The 18,966-nt window shown below is 36.5% G+C and overlaps 1 protein-coding gene across 1 annotated transcript in view; it reads left to right on the forward strand.

The window, feature by feature from the left end:
• MCTP2 (multiple C2 and transmembrane domain containing 2) overlaps positions 1–18,966 on the forward strand; it is a 190,938-nt gene that overhangs the window by 161,121 nt on the left and 10,851 nt on the right. Inside the window, exon 19 of the mRNA XM_007463535.1 lies at positions 9,209–9,318. Coding sequence (XP_007463597.1) covers positions 9,209–9,318 — 110 coding nt within the window. The remainder of the gene's footprint in view (positions 1–9,208; positions 9,319–18,966) is intronic.

The following is an 18,966-nucleotide window of genomic DNA, read 5'->3' on the forward strand; positions in this document are numbered from 1 at the left end:
CAGGTAATATCTTTGAAAGGTTAACAATAGTTGAATACACACACATATTTTCAAGGCATATACAGTCTATATACAGGGCATGTTGTAGAGGACCTACTTATGGATAATTTTCAGGGGAATAAAGTAAATGGTTGTTCGATGTAACTCCTTTTAATTTGAATTAATATTATATTCAGTGATGAAGTGATTTAACTGCTAACATTTCAACTGTACCATCTTACTTCCAAGACTTTAATATTAAAATGGATTCCAGCCAATTCTTAATTATCAGTTTATGCATGTTTTGCATGAAAAGGGTCGGCTTCCCTATTTCGTGCCGTCTTTTCTCTGAACCATTGATTTGCTCACATCCCTTTTAAAAACTCAGACTTCCATTCTTAAAAATGTTTGGCTTCATTACCTTCAGAAATAATCCAGAAATGTTATTAATCTGACATTTGAAGCATTATTCAGCCTACTGCTACCAGGTTCACTAATAGCCCCAGTACTTGTGGATTTTCTTTGTGATTTCTACTGTAAGGATTATACTTGGTAGGTTACTCCCAAATATTGTGAAATATGGTGTGCCAGACTATAAATTAGATGGATTAGCCATCCTTTTATTAGCTAATGTGCACTAACTGGTGCTCTGTTGTTATAGACTATACTACATCTGGATATTTATCTTGCCGTTGTCTAAAATGTTTACATTATGCTAATATAGAATACATTGGACATTGTATCTCAATTATCCACAAGTCATTATTTTTCTGAGGACAGTAGCCATTCCTACAAGAGGAATTTCCTATTGAAATACGCTCTGTTTCAGTGTGGTTTGCCTTAAGTCCCAATTATCCAATGAGTTTGCAAGGTAATTGATAGATAATTTGCAAAATAATTGATAGAAAGGTGGGGACATCACTTTTTCCTCAAAGGAATATAGTAATTTAAAGTAAGTAATAAATGACACAAAAATAATAATTTAAAATGAGACCATTTTGAGTAAGAATTATTTAAATGATTAGATTTATAAGATTATTCTTATTTGTAGAGTGTTTACAATTTGCAGGCTGTTTTTATATGCTTTAGCTCATTCAGTACTCAAAGTAAACCATTAAATTTGATATTATTTTCCCCATATGCGAATGAACTAACCCAGGTGAAGAGAAATGTAATAATGCATCAGAGATTTCCCAGCCAGGATAGTAGCAAGACTCAAATCCAGCCCTTCTGATCTAAAGCCTGTTTATTTTGGACTATGTTACATTGTTATGAAGGAAGCATGTCATTAATTTATTGGTCCATTTTTCCGCATTATTACTGACAACCTTTATTGAGCGTTTTCTCTGTATCTGTGATTGCTACTTTCATCAAAATTTGTATGCTACGTTGGGTGTTAGCGATGCAGTGCCTGGGTGAGTCAGGACTGCTAAAGGTGATGTTTGAGCTGAGTCTTAAGTGATAAATATTTTATCTTCTACCCTCCTCATTCCCCCACCTCAAAGAAAGCTAAAGGACACGATCAGCAACTGCAGCTTATTTTGTGTTTACCTATGGTAGTGACAGTTATAGAAAACCGTTAGCCCTGTTTGCCTTGTAATGGCGTGGCATCTGTCAATTGGCTCCGAGAAACTTTTAAGGAAATCAATCTTCCCAGGGTCTAATTCCAAATAATTTTTTTTTTCCAAATTGTTCCCAATTTTTAAAAAGTGTTTTTTCAACATCTTCCTCATGATGATGTTTATTCCTTTTACTTTTTCAGCCCTCTCATTTGATCCCTGATGAGAATCCTGTTGCAGGCCAAAGAAACATGTTGGTAAATACCAGTCAGTGTAGAAGGAAGGGCTCTATGTAATGAACAGATAGTTAGAGCAGTTTATAACTACTTAGAAATGATACTGGTTCAAATTCCAGTCTGTTTCATACTCATTTCCCAAAGCAAAAATACTACTTGAGAAGGAAGTATTCTCCTGAAAGACTGCAGACTTTTCCCCCCATTTTAATAGCATACCATAGAGGGGTGTGTGTGTGTGTGTGTGTGTGTGTGTGTGTGTGTGTGTGTGTGTCCGTCCATGCACACAGGACGTAGCTCATGGGAAGAAACCTTAAAGACAGTTCCCAGTGCATTAAGCCAGATTCCCAAAGAACAATTTTTAATCTCATGTATCAGAAATATTACATTTTGTTCTTTGTTATGACAGATGCTGAGAGTTTTTTTTTTTCCCCCTGCTAAATGCCACTCAGTCTATTTCTGATGTTTATAATTCTTCAGGTTTTCAAATTGCAGGCTTTTAATATTCAGTAGGATGAAACAGACCAAACAGATTCCCATTTAAAGTCTAAAGTCGTATTTTTGCATTGTCTTTGCCCTGGGTGGTTGGCATTACTGGGACCATCCTGAGATAGAAATTTTGCATCAATCCCTTGTGGGAATCCTGGGCATCCTGTGACAAATACTACTCCGTTTTTAAGCATGTCCCAAGGATCTTTCCTGACGTGGTCAATTTTCAGGACTAGCTCTTTGGTTTTGCTTAGGTAATTAATAGAGAAATGAGAATTTTTTTTCCTGAACCAGAACATGTGGGAAAGATTTAAAGTAGCATACTGATTATATAATGAATTCTTAGCTGTAAATTCATTTTGATGGTGTTAATTCTCTCCCAGAGGCTCGAAGCTAGTTTATTGCACCAACAGTGCTATGCTCTTTGGAGACATTGGGGAAGCCAACAAAGCCTTGAAGAAGAAAAAATCCACTGCCTGACTGATTCATTTATTTATTTGTTGGCTTTGTTCTTAAAGAACAACCATGTTACAACACAGGCACATTATTTGTTCTTCAGTCAACTGTCTCTAAAACTTAGCCACTAAAGACTCAGTGTTGTTTTTCTTTTTCTTTTTTTTTTTTTGACATTTTATAAACAAAAGGACAATGAAAAAATGATGGATCTTACATACATTTTATATAATAATATGCATTTTTAGGTAACAGATTTGGAGTTTGTCATTATTTTTCTTACAATTATTATTACAATTACATTATTATTCTTACAGTCATTCTCTGTAGTATATAACAAAGCAAAGGAACCTTTTGAAATTTGAATTCTGGATCTGAAAATTTCCACGCTTTCATCTCTTCTGTTATATGTTATTACCTATTTGCTCATAAAGTAGGCCCTAAATCATGCGAATTTTACTTATGCATTGGTGTTTCTTTCAAGTAATGAGAAGTAAAATCCATTCTTTCTGAAATGTAGGAATCTAAAAATACGTGTTCAGCCACAATTATCTTGTTCATTGGTTTAATCATACCAGTGGCCATCACTATTTTTATTACACATTTCCCTCTATAAATTAGAAGCCTTATATGTTAAGGAAAAATATAAGCACGTGTGATAACAGTTTCCTTTTTCTGAATGAATCACTGTTACTCTTCCTAGGCAATTTGGTAGCAGCCACAGATGTAATGCTGTGTTTGCTAAACTGTGTTATCACCACATTCCCTGGTTCAATCTGAAATGTGTAAATAAAGCCAGCATGATGCAGATAGAACTGCCAGATGATCTTTTGTACAATGCAGGGCAACATGAGTAGACTTGTCCTGGAAGATCTTTGCTTTTGAAACTTAAATGAACCCCAGGATTCTTTAAACTAGACAAAAGGTTATTTGTTCTTTTGTCTCTTCTCATTCTTGAAGGGCAAGGACTTATGTTTATGAAGCACCTGGAGTGTACCAAATGATTTGCATATGATAAAATATTTAATTCTCCAGATACTCCAGTCAGGGTCAGGATTATGATCTCCCTTTTCCAGATAGCAGAATTGTGACTCAGAAACCAGTAGGAACTTGACATGATCACAAAGCTCATAGATGACAAGACCCATGTTGAACTCACTTCCCTCTGACTCTATAGCCTGTGATTAGTAAAATATGCAGGCCTGTGGAGTTGGTACATCTTAAGTTTTTTTGTTTTTTGTTTTTTTCCCCCTAACTTTGCATCTGTTGTTGTAAACCCTGGTTGCTCCAGCTCCTAGGTAAGAACACATGCATTTTGTTATAATGTAAATTATGGTATGTATTTTATGCAGATTATACATAAAGTTTGCTAAAATGTTTAGCAAGAAAAGTTAAAAAATAAGAATGGAAAGAAATGTTTTTCCCCAAGTATTTTCAAAAAGTGTAATTTAACATACATTCTCATGAAAACTGGGCAAATAATACTGGAAATGAACAGTAGCTAGAAATATATAACTGAATGAAATGTCTACAAATCATGTATTATATAGTGAGTCGAGAGAACGGAGATCCATAGACACTAAAGAAGCAAATGGCAAAAAGAACAAGTGTGAGCTGAATGCCTACCTTGTGAAATGTCCACTAGAAAATGTCCACTCTTCCTTTGGACTGAACAGTTCTGGACTGGAATTCTCTGCCACATATATGTGAACATAGACAAATGTGGACATAGACACATCACTTAACCTCTTTGTACCTTGGTTTCCTATTAATAGAAATGCTAATATCAAAGACCATATAACATGTCCATTGGTATACTGGCAGATATAATTAAAGACCCATGAAATCAATAGTACATGTTTTAAAAGATAATGTTTGCAGTGTAGAGAGTGAAAAGAACATTTGCTACCAGAATGATGAAAAGAGTAGAGGTGTGATGCAAATTGAAAGAACAAGACTGTAGCTGGTGTGGACTGGCATCCCTAGGAAAGATTTCACGAAGACCAGGAGTATAAGTTGGACCTTTAGGTCATTCTGCTGGAGTTAGGAGGCCTGGAATCTTCCTTCTTCCTTCTTATTGTTTGATAATGCTTTTTCAGTGAGTAAATAATAATAATAATAAATATAAAGAGTACATGTTTAATGAATAATCAAGTACTGACAATCCATTTCTCAAGATAATTGTTGACAGACTAACTGATGAATGTCTGTTCACATTTCCTGCCTACCACTGGGACCATGATCACATCACTGATACATGTAAACTTAAGTTACAAACCTGCTGAAGAGCCTTCAGCTGTCAATAGTTACTTTTAGCAGACTATTTCTGGAAACATGATGTTAATTTACACAGCCCGAAAGATGTGTTTACAAATCTCTCTGTGCAGCATGACTTTTCTTTTAGATCAAATGACTGTTCTTCCACATTTATCTCATCTTCCATTCCAAGGTTTAATTATGCATGTATGAAAAAGGGCAAGGTAGGTATTAATGTGTTGACTTCAATTGCATCAATATATTAAAAACCTTGTGAAGAGTCAAATGATACCAGTCTTATTAGCATGCCATCAAATGATTCAAACAGAATATCAAATAAGTTAATTCTGAAATTGTTGTACTCATACAATGCCTCAATCAATGAGGCATGATCATTGCTAATTGAAAACTTTTCCAGTATGCCGCCATGATGACTTGAAATTATGATTTTTTTTCATCCACTATATGGAATCAAAATAAAGCTTTTGCAAGTTAACTTAACAATGAAATCTCTGACATCAGGAATGCTATTGTAAATTTAGTTTAAACATTTAGCATTGAGGGTTATTTAATTTTGTAGATAATGTGGATGCAGATTTTGATGAAGCACAGCATCATGGCTAATAAGATATTCGTATAAATTGAAGGGATCTTTGAAGCAGAAATGTACAATTGATAGATCATGGTGCCCTGATTATCCATGATCACATACAGACAAGTGATAATGCACCACCAATTGAATTAGAAGCTGTAGTGTCCACACTTATAAATATTTTATGTATACAGAGTTGGGATAGCAACAGCAGTTTTCGTGGCAGAGATATGTTCAGATATAAAAATACACTTTCAGCATGGCAGTGTGCACTTTGTTTTTGCTGCCAGTCGTCCATCCATCAATCTGATTTTAAGAATGTTTGAAACCTTTGAAGAACTCTCAGTCAACTTAAACATTCCCCAAAGCTATTGAACTCTTGTGAAAAAAAGAAATCTTTTAAATGTTTGTTGCATTTTGGTCATTATCAGTTGGAATTTTTTTTTTTTTTTGCGGTACACGGGCCTCTCACTGCCGTGGCCTCTCCCGTTGTGGAGCACAGGCTCCGGACGCGCAGGCTTAGCGGCCGTGGCTCACGGGCCCAGCCGCTCTGTGGCATGCGGGATCTTTCCGGACCGGGGCACGAACCCGCGTCCCCTGCATCGGCAGGTGGACTCTCAACCACTGCGCCACCAGCGAAGCCCATTTGGAATATTTTTTTTTTTTTTTTTTTTTTTTCCTTGCGTTATGCGGGCCTCTCACTGTTGTGGCCTCTCCCATTTGCGGAGCACAGGCTCCGGACGCGCAGGCTCAGCGGCCATGGCTCACGGGCCCAGCCGCTCCGCGGCACGTGGGATCTTCCCGAAACGGGGCACGAACCCGCGCCTCCTGCATCGGCAGGCGGACTCTCAAGCACTGCGCCACCAGGGAAGCCCCATTTGGAATATTTTTAATCAAAATTTTTGATGACTGAAAATGCTAAGTAACTTCATCTTTGGAAGCCTTTAGTAAATGGAAGTGAATTTTACAAGAACTGGCATAAAAGGTATCGAATTTTTTTTTTCTTTACAACAGAAAGGGATATTCAGCACAAAGCAAACTGTGAGGTCAAATAGTTGACCTATTTGTGCACGATTCAGTGTTTAAGTTCTGAAGTTACACTTTGGATTATCTCAATTTGTAGGATAAAAAAAATCTTTTGATTTTTAATAGGATAAATAAAAATTCTACCCAGGAATGGAAGGAAATTGAGAAGCCATTAATTTTTCAGCATAAATTTTGTGGAGAATCATAGAGGCAACTTATTTAAAGTTTTATCTTGAAAAGAGATTGACAGAGAAAGTTGATATGAATGGATACAAGATATCATGCCTTTGAAATTATTTGGGCAGAAATATATACAGATTTCAATATTTAAAATATAGAATTGAGAATATTCTTCATGTATCACATTTTTGTTGTGAGTTTTCAAGGTACCTCAGTGCCTGGAGAAAGAGTATTTTTGTAATTAAAATTATGGCCTACAGTAGAGTCAATTAAAAGTGTCAATTTAATGACCATTAAGTGCAATTCTGAAGATAAGAACAATTTTATGAAATATTATAAGTGAAAAGATGACATTAAAGAAGTACATTTTTTGGAAAAGTAATCTTAACACGGGACTATAAACGGATATAACTAGGAAACCAATTAAATATATGAATATATAGCATGAATAATCATTCTTCATGTATCATTTTAAAATTCAGATAAGATAAGCACATCTCTTTTGTTCTAAAGCGTGTAAAATATATTTTTTTATTTTGAAACAATGTCATTATGAAAATTAAATGAAATAACTTTATAGATCTACTAGTAAACCAAGTTGTCAGTTGATAAATATTTCAAAAATTTATAATTCTGATGACTTTCACTCTTAAAAGTGTACAGATACGGTTCATAAATTATGCTGGTACCCTAGATACAGTGGAATTCTTTAGCCTAGTTTTTAAATATTGAATATTCAAACTAAAACATCAAATTCATTAAAAAGTAAAAGAACATTGTGAGAATCATTTATTATTTTGGTGTACTAACTCAGGCTTTTCTTCACAACCAGAACCTCCACATTTGGCTCTTCCATAGGGGGAAAAAAAATCAGTCAACTAAAATAGGAAATTTTTATGAAATTGAGCCACATGGAAATTTGAGTCATTTTCCAAGAAATTGTTTTGACCTAAACTCTACACTGTTGAGAAGAGGAAGCCACTTTTGCCCTTTGGGTCAAATTCCCTGGTGCTTTCAAATCCTCCTTTATAAACATGAATGCTTCTGTGGCAGACAGAGATGGGTTTTCACCATTGTGCCCATTAACAGATGTTGGTGGATTGCTGAAGATGAATTAAGTCACTCTGACAGTCTATCCAATTTTTGATGCAAACGACTTGAAGAATTAGAGTCAGTAAGAGAATAAGGGAAAGAAGAAATTTAAAATTAGAGTGAAAAAGTAAAAATGTCTTGTGAGTTTGACTTTGCAAGAGGAAGCAATGAGTATGACCTCTCCTTCTGTACAGAATGGTGGCATAAATGGGTACAGAACAGATGGTAAGAAGTTATTCAAACCAGCCCAGCACCCTTACTCAAAAGGGGGTAACAATGGTACATTCTAATCTCAGCCCCTCTCTTTGCTCTGTTTCTGCCAGTAGCTCCATAAACAAGGGCAGATGCAAGAAGGGAAATTTGTGCTCTTTGACATTCAGCCATACTGGTGCTTTTAAAAGTCACTGCAATCAGTATGGGGTGGTGTGTTTTCCTTCTTCCATACATGGGTCCAGTTTGATGGGACAGAGAATACAAGATAAGAATGAATTTTTTTTCTTTTGCTGCAAAGAAGATTATTATAGAAATGGTCTCTTAAATTTAGAAGATATTTGCTCAATAATTTAGTACAGTTCTAACCCAAGTAAAATTTTAGGTAGAAAAAAAAAGTTTTGTTAGATTTATTTGAGGTTTTAGGTACTATATGTTAGATGTGACAGCTACAGTGACCCAGCTAGGCCTGAGCTAAGAAGACACTAACTAAATCCCAGTTACAGTAGAGTTCATAAGGGAGCTAGGATATGTTATCAGAATATAAGAAATAGCATGAAAATGCCACTCTTCAGGGAATCATCTTTTCTCCAATATGGGAGTAATTTCTAAATTATTTTTATAAACATTAGCTACCTAACATGGTAAAACACATTTTAGGTTTTCTATAAGCGAAGTAAGGGTAATATTCTTAGAAAGCTGAATTCCATATACAAAATCTGGATATCCAACATGCCTTATTGTTACCTGCTGGAAACCTTTCTGAAGGACTAATGAGAGAAGGGTAAGTAAGCTAACCTTGTGAAGACAGAAGAAATCAGGGTCAGCCAATGGAAAGGATTGCAGAATTCTCTGAGAGAAGCAGCAACTCCACAGGGAAATGAAGTTCTTTTGTCTGTGGGGCTCCCCTTCATCAGCTCGTGATATTGAGGTAGCGACATGCTAGCGCACTGCAAGTGGTCACATCTCACGAGTAGGTAGGGATCTGGGGGAGTCAATAAATAAGTTGTGAAAAACGTAAATTTATCTTCTGAAGTCACTCTGTTGATAATAACCATGCTATGATAATATGGCATAATAATTTCTATAGCAGACCAATAAAAATGAAGTAACTGAGTTAAATCTTTTATGTTTCTTAGGAATCTGAGAAAAAGGGCTTAATTGAAAGAATCTATATGGTACAGGATATTGTCTCAACTGTTCAAAACATCTTGGAGGAGATAGCTTCTTTTGGAGAAAGAATTAAAAAGTAAGTTCTATATTTGTGTTGTTGTGAAGTGAAACTGCCATCCACTAGGACAAAAGAGGGTGGGGAGTCTTAGGGAGGATAGGATCAGAAAATGCAAAAACAAAGAAAAAAACAAAAGCCAACAGTTTGGGCCTTTTAACTTTGATTGGTGTGTTCTTTGGGCTTGTCAATTTCACAGGGTGGCTGTATGGCCCAATTTACACCAGTTGTCCCAGCATAATTATTAATAGTGTCTCTATTCATTCTCAAAAATATTCTGGTTTAAGTGATAAGCTATAGATTAAAAAATAGATTGTCCTGGGCTTCCCTGGTGGCGCAGTGGTTGAGAGTCCGCCTGCCGATGCAGGGGACGCGGGTTCATGCCCCGGTCTGGGAGGATCCCACATGCTGCGGAGTGGCTGGGCCCGTGAGCCATGGCTGCTGAGCCTGCACGTCCGGAGCCCATGCTCCGCAACGGGAGAGGCCACAACAGTGAGAGGCCCGCGTAACGCAAAAAGCCCGCGTAACGCAAAAAAAAAAAAAAAAAAAAAAATAGATTGTCCTATACAGAAATAAAAAAGGAAGCAAATATGCTTTAAAGGAGCCTTTTTCATCTGAATCACAGAATACAGTAAGTGCCTTGAGTGAAATTTTTTTCTCTGTTCTCCAAAGAATGGTACCTAACTAGTAACGTTGCAGATGCAAAGATGTAAAGTTACTTCATCACATACATGGACAGCTTAGGACAGGGGTCAACAAACTTTCTCCATAAAGGACCCAAGAGTAAATGTTTTCAGCTTTGGACTATATGGCTTGTGTCACAGCTACTCAGCTCCCTTGTTTAAGTGTAAAAGCAGATAGTTGATATGTAAATGAATGGATGTGATATGTATTCCAATAAACCTTTATTTACAGAAACAGATGTCAGGCTAGATTTGACTCAGCTCCAACCCATAGCTTGCCATCCACCTACATTAGGGCATAAAGGCTAAATTCTCTAATGGAGTCTCAATTGAGAAAAACTCTGTGATTCATGTTTTTATTTTTTTATTTATTTTGTTTTATACATTGTGAACTCTGCGTAAGTTGATCTTCATTTGATACCAATGAACAGAGCAGGTTTTTTCTTTCTTTTGAATTGTAGATGTTTGTTCCCCCTTTAAATCCAGAGTTGTGTCAGCCATGTTGTTCTTTCTAAAGATTAATTAATACTGTTTCTTATTTTATTGGCCATTCTAGTTTCTTTAAGTAAAGAACATAATATTTAGAAATTACATGGGTAAAGAAGAGACTAAAATAAGTGCTAAAAGCCAAGTGAAATTTTGTCTATCAAGATGCAGGGAAATCAATAAGTGGTGATTAACATCAGGAAATATAAACAGGTAATATGGAACTTTCTGTGGTTACTGATGCTATTCCTCTATCCCTTATTACACGAAATTGCCCTTGAGTGTCCATTTATTGTTGGCATAGCAAACATGTTTCTTTTGCTTAAAAAAAAACAGGTTCAAAGTTATCTTCAAATTTAGTGAGTTTTTACTGAACTTACACATTGTTATTCCCATGAACAATGTCAAGAAAAATTAAAGAGCAGTAGGGGGCTTTGGTCATGTATATTGATTTTTATCTGCTTTATTTCTCTAGGTTTCATATAAATTGAAAAATGTTTCCTGAATGTACCCTCAAAATTGCTTAGCAAAAACATGTGACAGTAGAAAATAGTGAAATGATGAAGAGAGCATTTATAATTCTTCATTCACGCATTCAGCTATCAGTGTTTGAGTTTCAGACACTGGCTTTGTTTAAGAATGAGAAATGTGGGCTTCCCTGGTGGTGCAGTGGTTGAGAGTCCGCCTGACGATGCAGGGCACAAGGGGTCGTGCCCCGGTCCGGGAAGATCCCACATGCCGCGGAGCGGCTGGGCCCGTGAGCCATGGCCGCTGAGCCTGCGCGTCCGGAGCCTGTACTCCGCAAGGGAGAGGCCACAACAGTGAGAGGCCTGCGGTATAGAAACATCAACTAATGTCATGTGCCAGCCAGATACTGTTCTAAGCCCTTTACATAGCAACTTCTTTAAGGAGTTACTTAAAGAATTGGATTAAATGATTCCAACAACCCTACAGAGTAAGGATTGTTAGTATCCCCATTTTACAGATGAAGAAACTGAAGTACAGAATGATTAAATATGAAGCCCAGATCACACAACGAGTAAAGCCATGGATCTTTGGTTTGAACTTCCCCTCCTCACTTTACACTATAATGTCATTATCCTCTGGGGATCTATTCTCTTTCTTTGTGTGTTTTTTAAAATAAATAATACTTTATTTTTAATTCATTTTTTTGTTGTGGTATAGTTGATTACAATAGTATATTAGTTTCAGGTGTGCAAGATAGTACATTTTTATAGATTATATTCCATTTAAAGTTATTATCAAATATTGGGTATACTCCCTGTGTTGTACAATATATTCCTGTAGCTTATTTATTTTATACAGAGTAGTTTGTACCTTTTAAACCTCCACCCCCATCTTGCCACTCCCTACTTCACCCTCTCTAGGAATCTATTTTCCAACGAGGGAGAAGAACACTAATAAGACAATTAGAATAGCACTGATGCTAGGTAGAGGTTAGGTAGGATACGGGGGGAGGTCCTACATCCCAGGAAGGTTGTAGGAGAGAGAGAGAAACAAAGGAAAGTTCTGAAGAAGCAGCAACTTATCAGCATCTCTGAGAATGAGAAAAGCTAGCTGGGCACAGAGTTGATGAATGGGGGCTTCAGTAGGTGGGCACCTTTGTGCAGAGGCTCAAAGCCCGAGACTGTGCTAGATACAGGGAGATGGAGGGGTGTCAGTATGTCTGTGCCACTGGGGGTGGACGTGGCAGAGCCTGGAGATGCGGCTGGTCATGCAGGGCCTTGAGTGGATGGAAAAGCAAATGAAAAAAATTGAGTGAGGGAGGTACTGGCAGCAAAGAAGATAAGAGGATGTGGAGTTGGGGGCAAGACTGAGGCAAGAAGGCCATGTCCTTTGGTAAAAGTATCTCCATGTTTGAATGTCTGTTAATGGACAAATGTAGCTGTTGTGCAGTTGGTAATGGTCAAGGAACTGTGTTTGATGAGAAGAGGTCAGAGTGATTTAAACAGGCCCCCAACTCTACAGTGCTTTTGACGGCAGCTGTGCCCAACACAGCTGTGGTGGCCACGTCTGAGACGTATTTTCAGCCATGAACAGAGCACTATTCTACCCAGTTGCAACACAGGAAGGCACATGAGGCTCAACTCCTATTAATTCTTTGGCCATTCATTACTACAGTGACCTTAAAGTTCCCACTGGGCATTCAAGTACAACGTCATGTGTAACTCTGTTGGAATTCCATTGTAATTCAGCGCATAAGGACCAGGAAAAACTTTTACCCCAACTTTTGGCAGCTAACAAATAAATAGACTTACATAAAGCTCTCAGAGCAAGGCTTCCCTGCTACTGACAGCAAAGACCCTGATGATTTTGCATTTACATGGAATGAACGGTATTTTCTTTTCTCTACATTCTCTAATTACCTTCTTTCATTGTATACAGGTTTCAAATGTCTGCATGCATCAGGCTAACATTAGCTTAACATGTGACATTTATATTATCCCAGGCAGCAGACAGGGTCGGTCAGAATACTGAGGTATCTTGTATGTCCTGTTATGATAGAGTGGTGGCTCCAACACTTGTGTCCTTGAGTGGTGAGGGAAATCTCCACAGAGGAGGTAATGAAATTAAGGTAGACCTAGGACAAGGGGAGTCACCCCTGCAAATGTTCCAGAGTAAGGCTTAGAAGGCACACTCCTAGGAAGAAGAACTTCTTTGAAGTAATATTATGAAATATTAAGCAACAAAGATGAGAAAGCAGGATAAGTGAAGTTTGAATGATGGTGAGCACGTGGGGAATGATAGATTGATGGATCTTGTATTTTATCTAAAGTTACATGTTTAAGGGACAGAGAATGAAGGCAGAAAGACCAAGGTGAGGACAGGAGGCCAGTTGTGAGGAGAGAGTTCACAAACTGAGGTGAAAACCATGCATGTATGAAGGAAAGCACCATGTGGGTAAATCACGAAAGAATGGTCTACAGGATTTTATGACCCTCGTTTCTGTTTCCATGGGTAGAAGAGTCAGAGGACTTCATTTTTCCATGCCTAGGAAATGAGGAAAATAATGACTTCGTTGACACAAAGGTCAACTAGTGGGGCACCCAGTTGGGAGAGGAACTCTAGGATGGAGTTTTAACCACCTTACTGGATGTGATCACAGTAATTTCTGGTTTTTGTTTTGAAATTTTGTCAAAGACATTCTTAGGATGTGTTAGTGAACCTAAAGAGTTGAATGAATGAATGGGGATTCCTTGGATTTTTTCATTCATTGAAATTTGAGTTAGGGATTCCCTATTTAGAATTTAGGGAACTGCCAAGTCAGGAAGTCTGGGGATTTCTATGAAAATATTTAACAAATGGTTTAATTTTGAGACAGAAAGCTTTGATTTATGAGAGTTCTTCAATCTTGGGCATTCTATGAAAGACAAGATACTCCATGGTAACTGGAGTTATGGTCTAGTAAGTTTTTGAGTGTTAGTGCCAGTATCTTTGAACTAAGTCCTCAGTCTTACAAGCAGGAATATTCAGTGGATTAAATGAGTAAAATATGCCATCTTACATTTTCTGAAATGTCTACTATACAGACAGTGAGTGTAGGCTCTTGAGCCAACTCTCTGGATTCAGATCCCAGTTCTGCCACTTATACTGGAGTAAGTGATTGGGGCTAATTATTACCTTCTCTGACTCAAGTTCTCATCTGTAGAATGGGCATAATAATAATTCCTACTTCATAACATTCCTGGATGAATTAGTGCCTATAAAGAGTTTAAACCAGCGGATGGCCTTTAGTAATCACATAAAAATATTAACTATTATGAGTATTATTTTTGGTAAATTGCTTTGATCTTCTTCCTCTGTGTCTTAAATTTTTAAAAAACTGTGAAACATTTAAACATTTTACCACTAAAACTGTGGGTTGCCAAGAGAAAAATACATGACTTAACTGACTTGGCTGTTGGGAGGGCTCATCTGACAGGGTGTGTACGAATGTGTCTGGTACATATCTCCACTTTTAGCATCCAACACATAAACACATGTGACACACCATGCACACAAGCAGACGATCATTGAGATCTTTATAAGGATTGCATTAATTGGGAAAAAATTGACATCTTGTTAAAATTTATGTTTTCTAACATATGAATGTAATATATTCCTTCATCTACTTAGATCATCGTTAATTTATCTCAGTATTTGAGAGTTTTATGTATAAAAATCTGACACATTTTTGTGAGATATAGTCTGAAGTATTTGATTGGTTTCATGCTATTTTTGTTTGTTTGTTTGTTTGTTTTTGCGTTACGTGGGCCTCTCACTGTCGTGGCCTCTCCTGTTGCGGAGCACAGGCTCCGGACGCACAGGCTCAGCGGCCATGGCTCACGGGCCCAGCCACTCTGCGGCATGTGGGATCTTCCTGGACCGGGGCACGAACCCGTGTCCCCTGCATCGGCAGGCGGACTCTCAACCACTGCGCCACCAGGGAAGCCCGGTTTCATGCTATTTTAAAGGGTATCTTTTTTTTTTCAGATTTCATCTCGACCTGTTTGTTACTGGGATATAAAAGTGAAATTAATATTCCTACATTGACTTTGAATCTATCAACCTTGATAAACTTAATTATTTTAATTTTTATATGAAAATTATTCTTCTGATTGTTGTATTGCATAAACATATCATCTAGGAATAATTTTTTTCTTTCTTATTTTTCAGTCCTTATACATTTTGCTTTGTTTTCTTGCTTTATTGTACTGGCTAAGTAGCTCCAGTACAGTGTTGAACAGAACTGGTGTTGGTGAACATTCCTTTCTCATACACGATCTCAGAGAGAAAGCTTTCAACATTTTACCCTTAAGAATGTTGTTTTCTGTAGGTTTTTGTAAAGGTGCTTTATTAGCTTAAGGAATTTCCCTTTTATTCCTAGTTTACTGAGAGTTTTTATTGTGAAGGTAGGTTGAGTTTTGTCAAATTTTTTTTCTGCATTCATTGAGATAACCTTATGGTTTTTGTTTTCTCCTATTTTTGTTAATGTGGTATATTATTATGATTGATTTTCAAATATTAAACCAATCTTACATTTCTGGAATAAACTCAGCTTCATCATGCTATCCAATCTCTTTATAAATGCTGGGATTTTATTTACAATTTTTTTGCCTAGGAATTTTGCAGTTGTGACCATCAGTGAGATCTGATATATAGTTTTCTGTTCTTGAAAATTCTTTATGGTGTGAAGGTTATTCTAGACTCATACAATAGGTGGGCAGTGTTCTCTCTTTACCATAATCTGGAAGAGTCTGTGTAAGCCTGGTGTAATTACTTCCTTTAAGATTTTATATAATTTTCCAGTGAAGTATCTGGGCCTGGAGTTTTCTTTCAGGGAAGATTTTAATTAAATATTCAGTTTCTGTAGTATATATAGAGATCTGTTCAGCTATTCTATTTCTCCTCATATCTGTTTCTGTAAGTTGTCATTTTCTAAGAGTTTTTCCACTTCATTTAAATTTTCTACTTTTTGACATGAAGTTGTTTATAAAATCCTCTTACTATCTTTGATGACAGTAGAATCTGTAGCATTGTTCACTTTTTTATGCTCAAAATTGTGTTTTCCCTTCTTTCTTCTTGACAGTCATTTATCAATCGTTAGTCTTTAGCAAGAACCATCGTTTGCCTTTGTTAATCTTCCCTGTTGCCTGTTTTCTTTTCCATTAATTACTACTTTTATTTTTATTACTTTTTTCCTTCTACTTTCTTTCAGATTATTATTCTTATTCTAACTCTTTAAGATGGATAACTAGATCATTTATTTTCAATCTTTCTGTTTTCCTAACGTAAGCATTTAAAGCGCTACAGTTTCCTAAATGCTTAACTCCATGCCAAACATTTAGGCACTGATACTCATTATCAATTCACATTTAGTAAAAACTTTTTTCTAATTTCTATTTTTATTTCTTCCTTGCCAAGAAGTATATTGCTTAATTTCTAACAAATGGCCAACTTTTATACATTTTTGAAAAGAAGGTTATTGAGTGTATTATTTTATATATATCCATTGATTAATTTGTTGATGGTGTTCGAATCTGTTATACTCATACTGGTCTTTCTTTTTGGTTCTTCTTGTATTAATTAAAGATGTGTGTTAAAACCTTCCACTGGGGTCATGGATTTGCCTACTCTTTGTAGTTTGATCAGGTTTTGCTTTCTATATTCTGAAGTTATGTTATTTGGTTTGTACATGTTAAAATTGTTGTATTTTCCTGTTTAATTGGATCATTAATCAATAGAAAGTGACCGATTTTAAAAATCGGCCTTAATGTCTTGTTTAACTAATGATATGGCTATACCATCTTCCTTTTGGTGCTTTCTTCATAATACAAGTTTTCTATCTCTTTCAACCTGTTTATCTTTTAGATATCTCTCTTGTTTCTGAGAGTCACTGTCTTTTACTTGCAGCATGTAGTGCATGCAAATTTAACGTGGTTACTGATATACTTAGATTTAAATCTGTGGTTTTTATTGTGTCTTTTTTACCCTTGCTCTGTTTTTTGGGGTTTTTTTCATTATTTTCTGTAATTTTCTTCTATTTTCCTCTATATATGAGCACCCTTTTGCCATTTTGTTGCTGTTGTTGTTGTTGTTATCCTAGAGTTTACAGCATGGCTTATTACCACAGTCTAATATTAATTGTTACTATTATCATCTTCCCAGTCAATTCAGTCAATTAATCTATGTTCCATGTCTCTTCTCTTTGACATCTTCTTTTTGCTCTTTGTGATGCCTTCTAAGTACTTTCTTTGGACTATCTTGCACAACCTTATTTCCTCTGATATTTAAAATCCAGTTTAATCCATGCATGGGGGTCTTAACTTTGTTGTTGTTGTTGTTTGTTTGTTTGCGGTTTGCGGGCCACTCACTGCTGTGGCCTCTCCCGTTGCGGAGCACAGGCTCCGGACGCGCAGGCTCAGCGGCCATGGCTCACGGGCCCAGCCGCTCCGCGGCATGTGGGATCTTCCCGGACCGGGGCACGAACCTGTGTCCCCTGCATCGGTAGGCGGACTCTCAACCACTGCGCCACCAGGGAAGCCCTGGGGGTCTTAACTTTAATCACTGCATATCTTTTTAAAGTTCTCCTTGCTGTGTTTTCAAATCTTCTTGGTCATTTTCATCATCTCTTCTTTGACTATATTTTTAAGCCTCTGTTTTATGACTTTTAAATTATTAAACATTATTATTTAACATATTGTGTTTGCTTTCCGTATTTGAAGTCTTTTGTTTGGGATTTTGCTGTTACTTCTGCTGGCTCTTACTCATGATGCTGTGTGTCCTTTTATATTTTGCAGTTTTAATTATGAACTCATATTCCTTGGATTTGTGTGTGTGTGAGGCATACTCAGATATCTGAGTTGATAGTGCATTTCCTTAGAGAGGATTATTGCTCGAGTCACTTTGGGGTGACTCAACCTGGGATCTCTTTTTTTAATTAAATTTTTTGCTGAGGCTTTTCAGAGTATACTGGTAGCATAAACTCAGATGATAAATCCTGGCACTAGCATCGTGACACACAAGAGAGTTCTTTGCATCCACTTATATATGGTGGATTTGTCCCTCCCTTCCTTTCTTCCTTTTTTTGTCTCTGTCTTTCTGTCTGTCTCTCAATTCATCCTTACCCTGAAAATGTAAGTTTTATGCAGTGTTCTTCTACTTGAATCTTCCTTTGTGGAGGCCCTAGGCTTTATCTTCTGCCCCCCGTGCAGGTAACAGATGCAGAAGTTCAAAATTTCAGTATTTGGCAGAAATTATTAGAGTGAAATTGACTTTGGAGGTTGGTAATCTCCAGAATTCTTGCAATATATTTTACACTCTGATGTTTTCTTATTTTTATGTCAGCCTAATGGCGGCTTTCTCTTTTTTTTCAAGGTATTAAAAATTATTTAGCTATTATTTAACTTTTTTTAAAGGCAGGTTTGCTATTTTTAGAAAAGGAGCCATAATGTATATTTCTTGATAAAAAGTAGTTCCATGCATTTTCCATAGTTTTTATTATCTTCAAAATGCTACCTGATATAATTAGCTTTTTTCATATTTATGTCACTTTTGTGCAATAACAAGAAAAATGAGGCCAGGTAACACTTACTGAATAATTACTATGTGCCAGATATTGTTTTTAAGGGGTTTACATTTATTAATTCATTGAATCCCCTCAGCATCTCTATAAAATAGAAAGTCATTATTCCCACTTTACAGATGGGAAAATTAAAGCACAGAGAAGTAGAGTACATTGCTTAAGCTCACCTAATGGAAAAGAGATGGGTTCATTGCTACCTACCTGTGGATTGGCATCCAGGATCTGACACTTACTATGTCGCTGCTTTAAATAGCAACAACAACAACAACGGAAACAAAAATAGGGCACACAGATTGGTATTTGTTTTTACTTGTTTATTTCAGTTTTAATTTATTGATTTTATATTTTTATTTATTTTGATTATGTGATATACATCCATTATAAAAGTAATCAAACAGAAAGCTTCCCGTTATT

The sequence above is a fragment of the Lipotes vexillifer genome, unplaced genomic scaffold (genome assembly GCF_000442215.2).
Source record: "Lipotes vexillifer unplaced genomic scaffold, Lipotes_vexillifer_v1.1 scaffold665, whole genome shotgun sequence".
Lineage (NCBI taxonomy): Eukaryota > Metazoa > Chordata > Mammalia > Artiodactyla > Lipotidae > Lipotes > Lipotes vexillifer.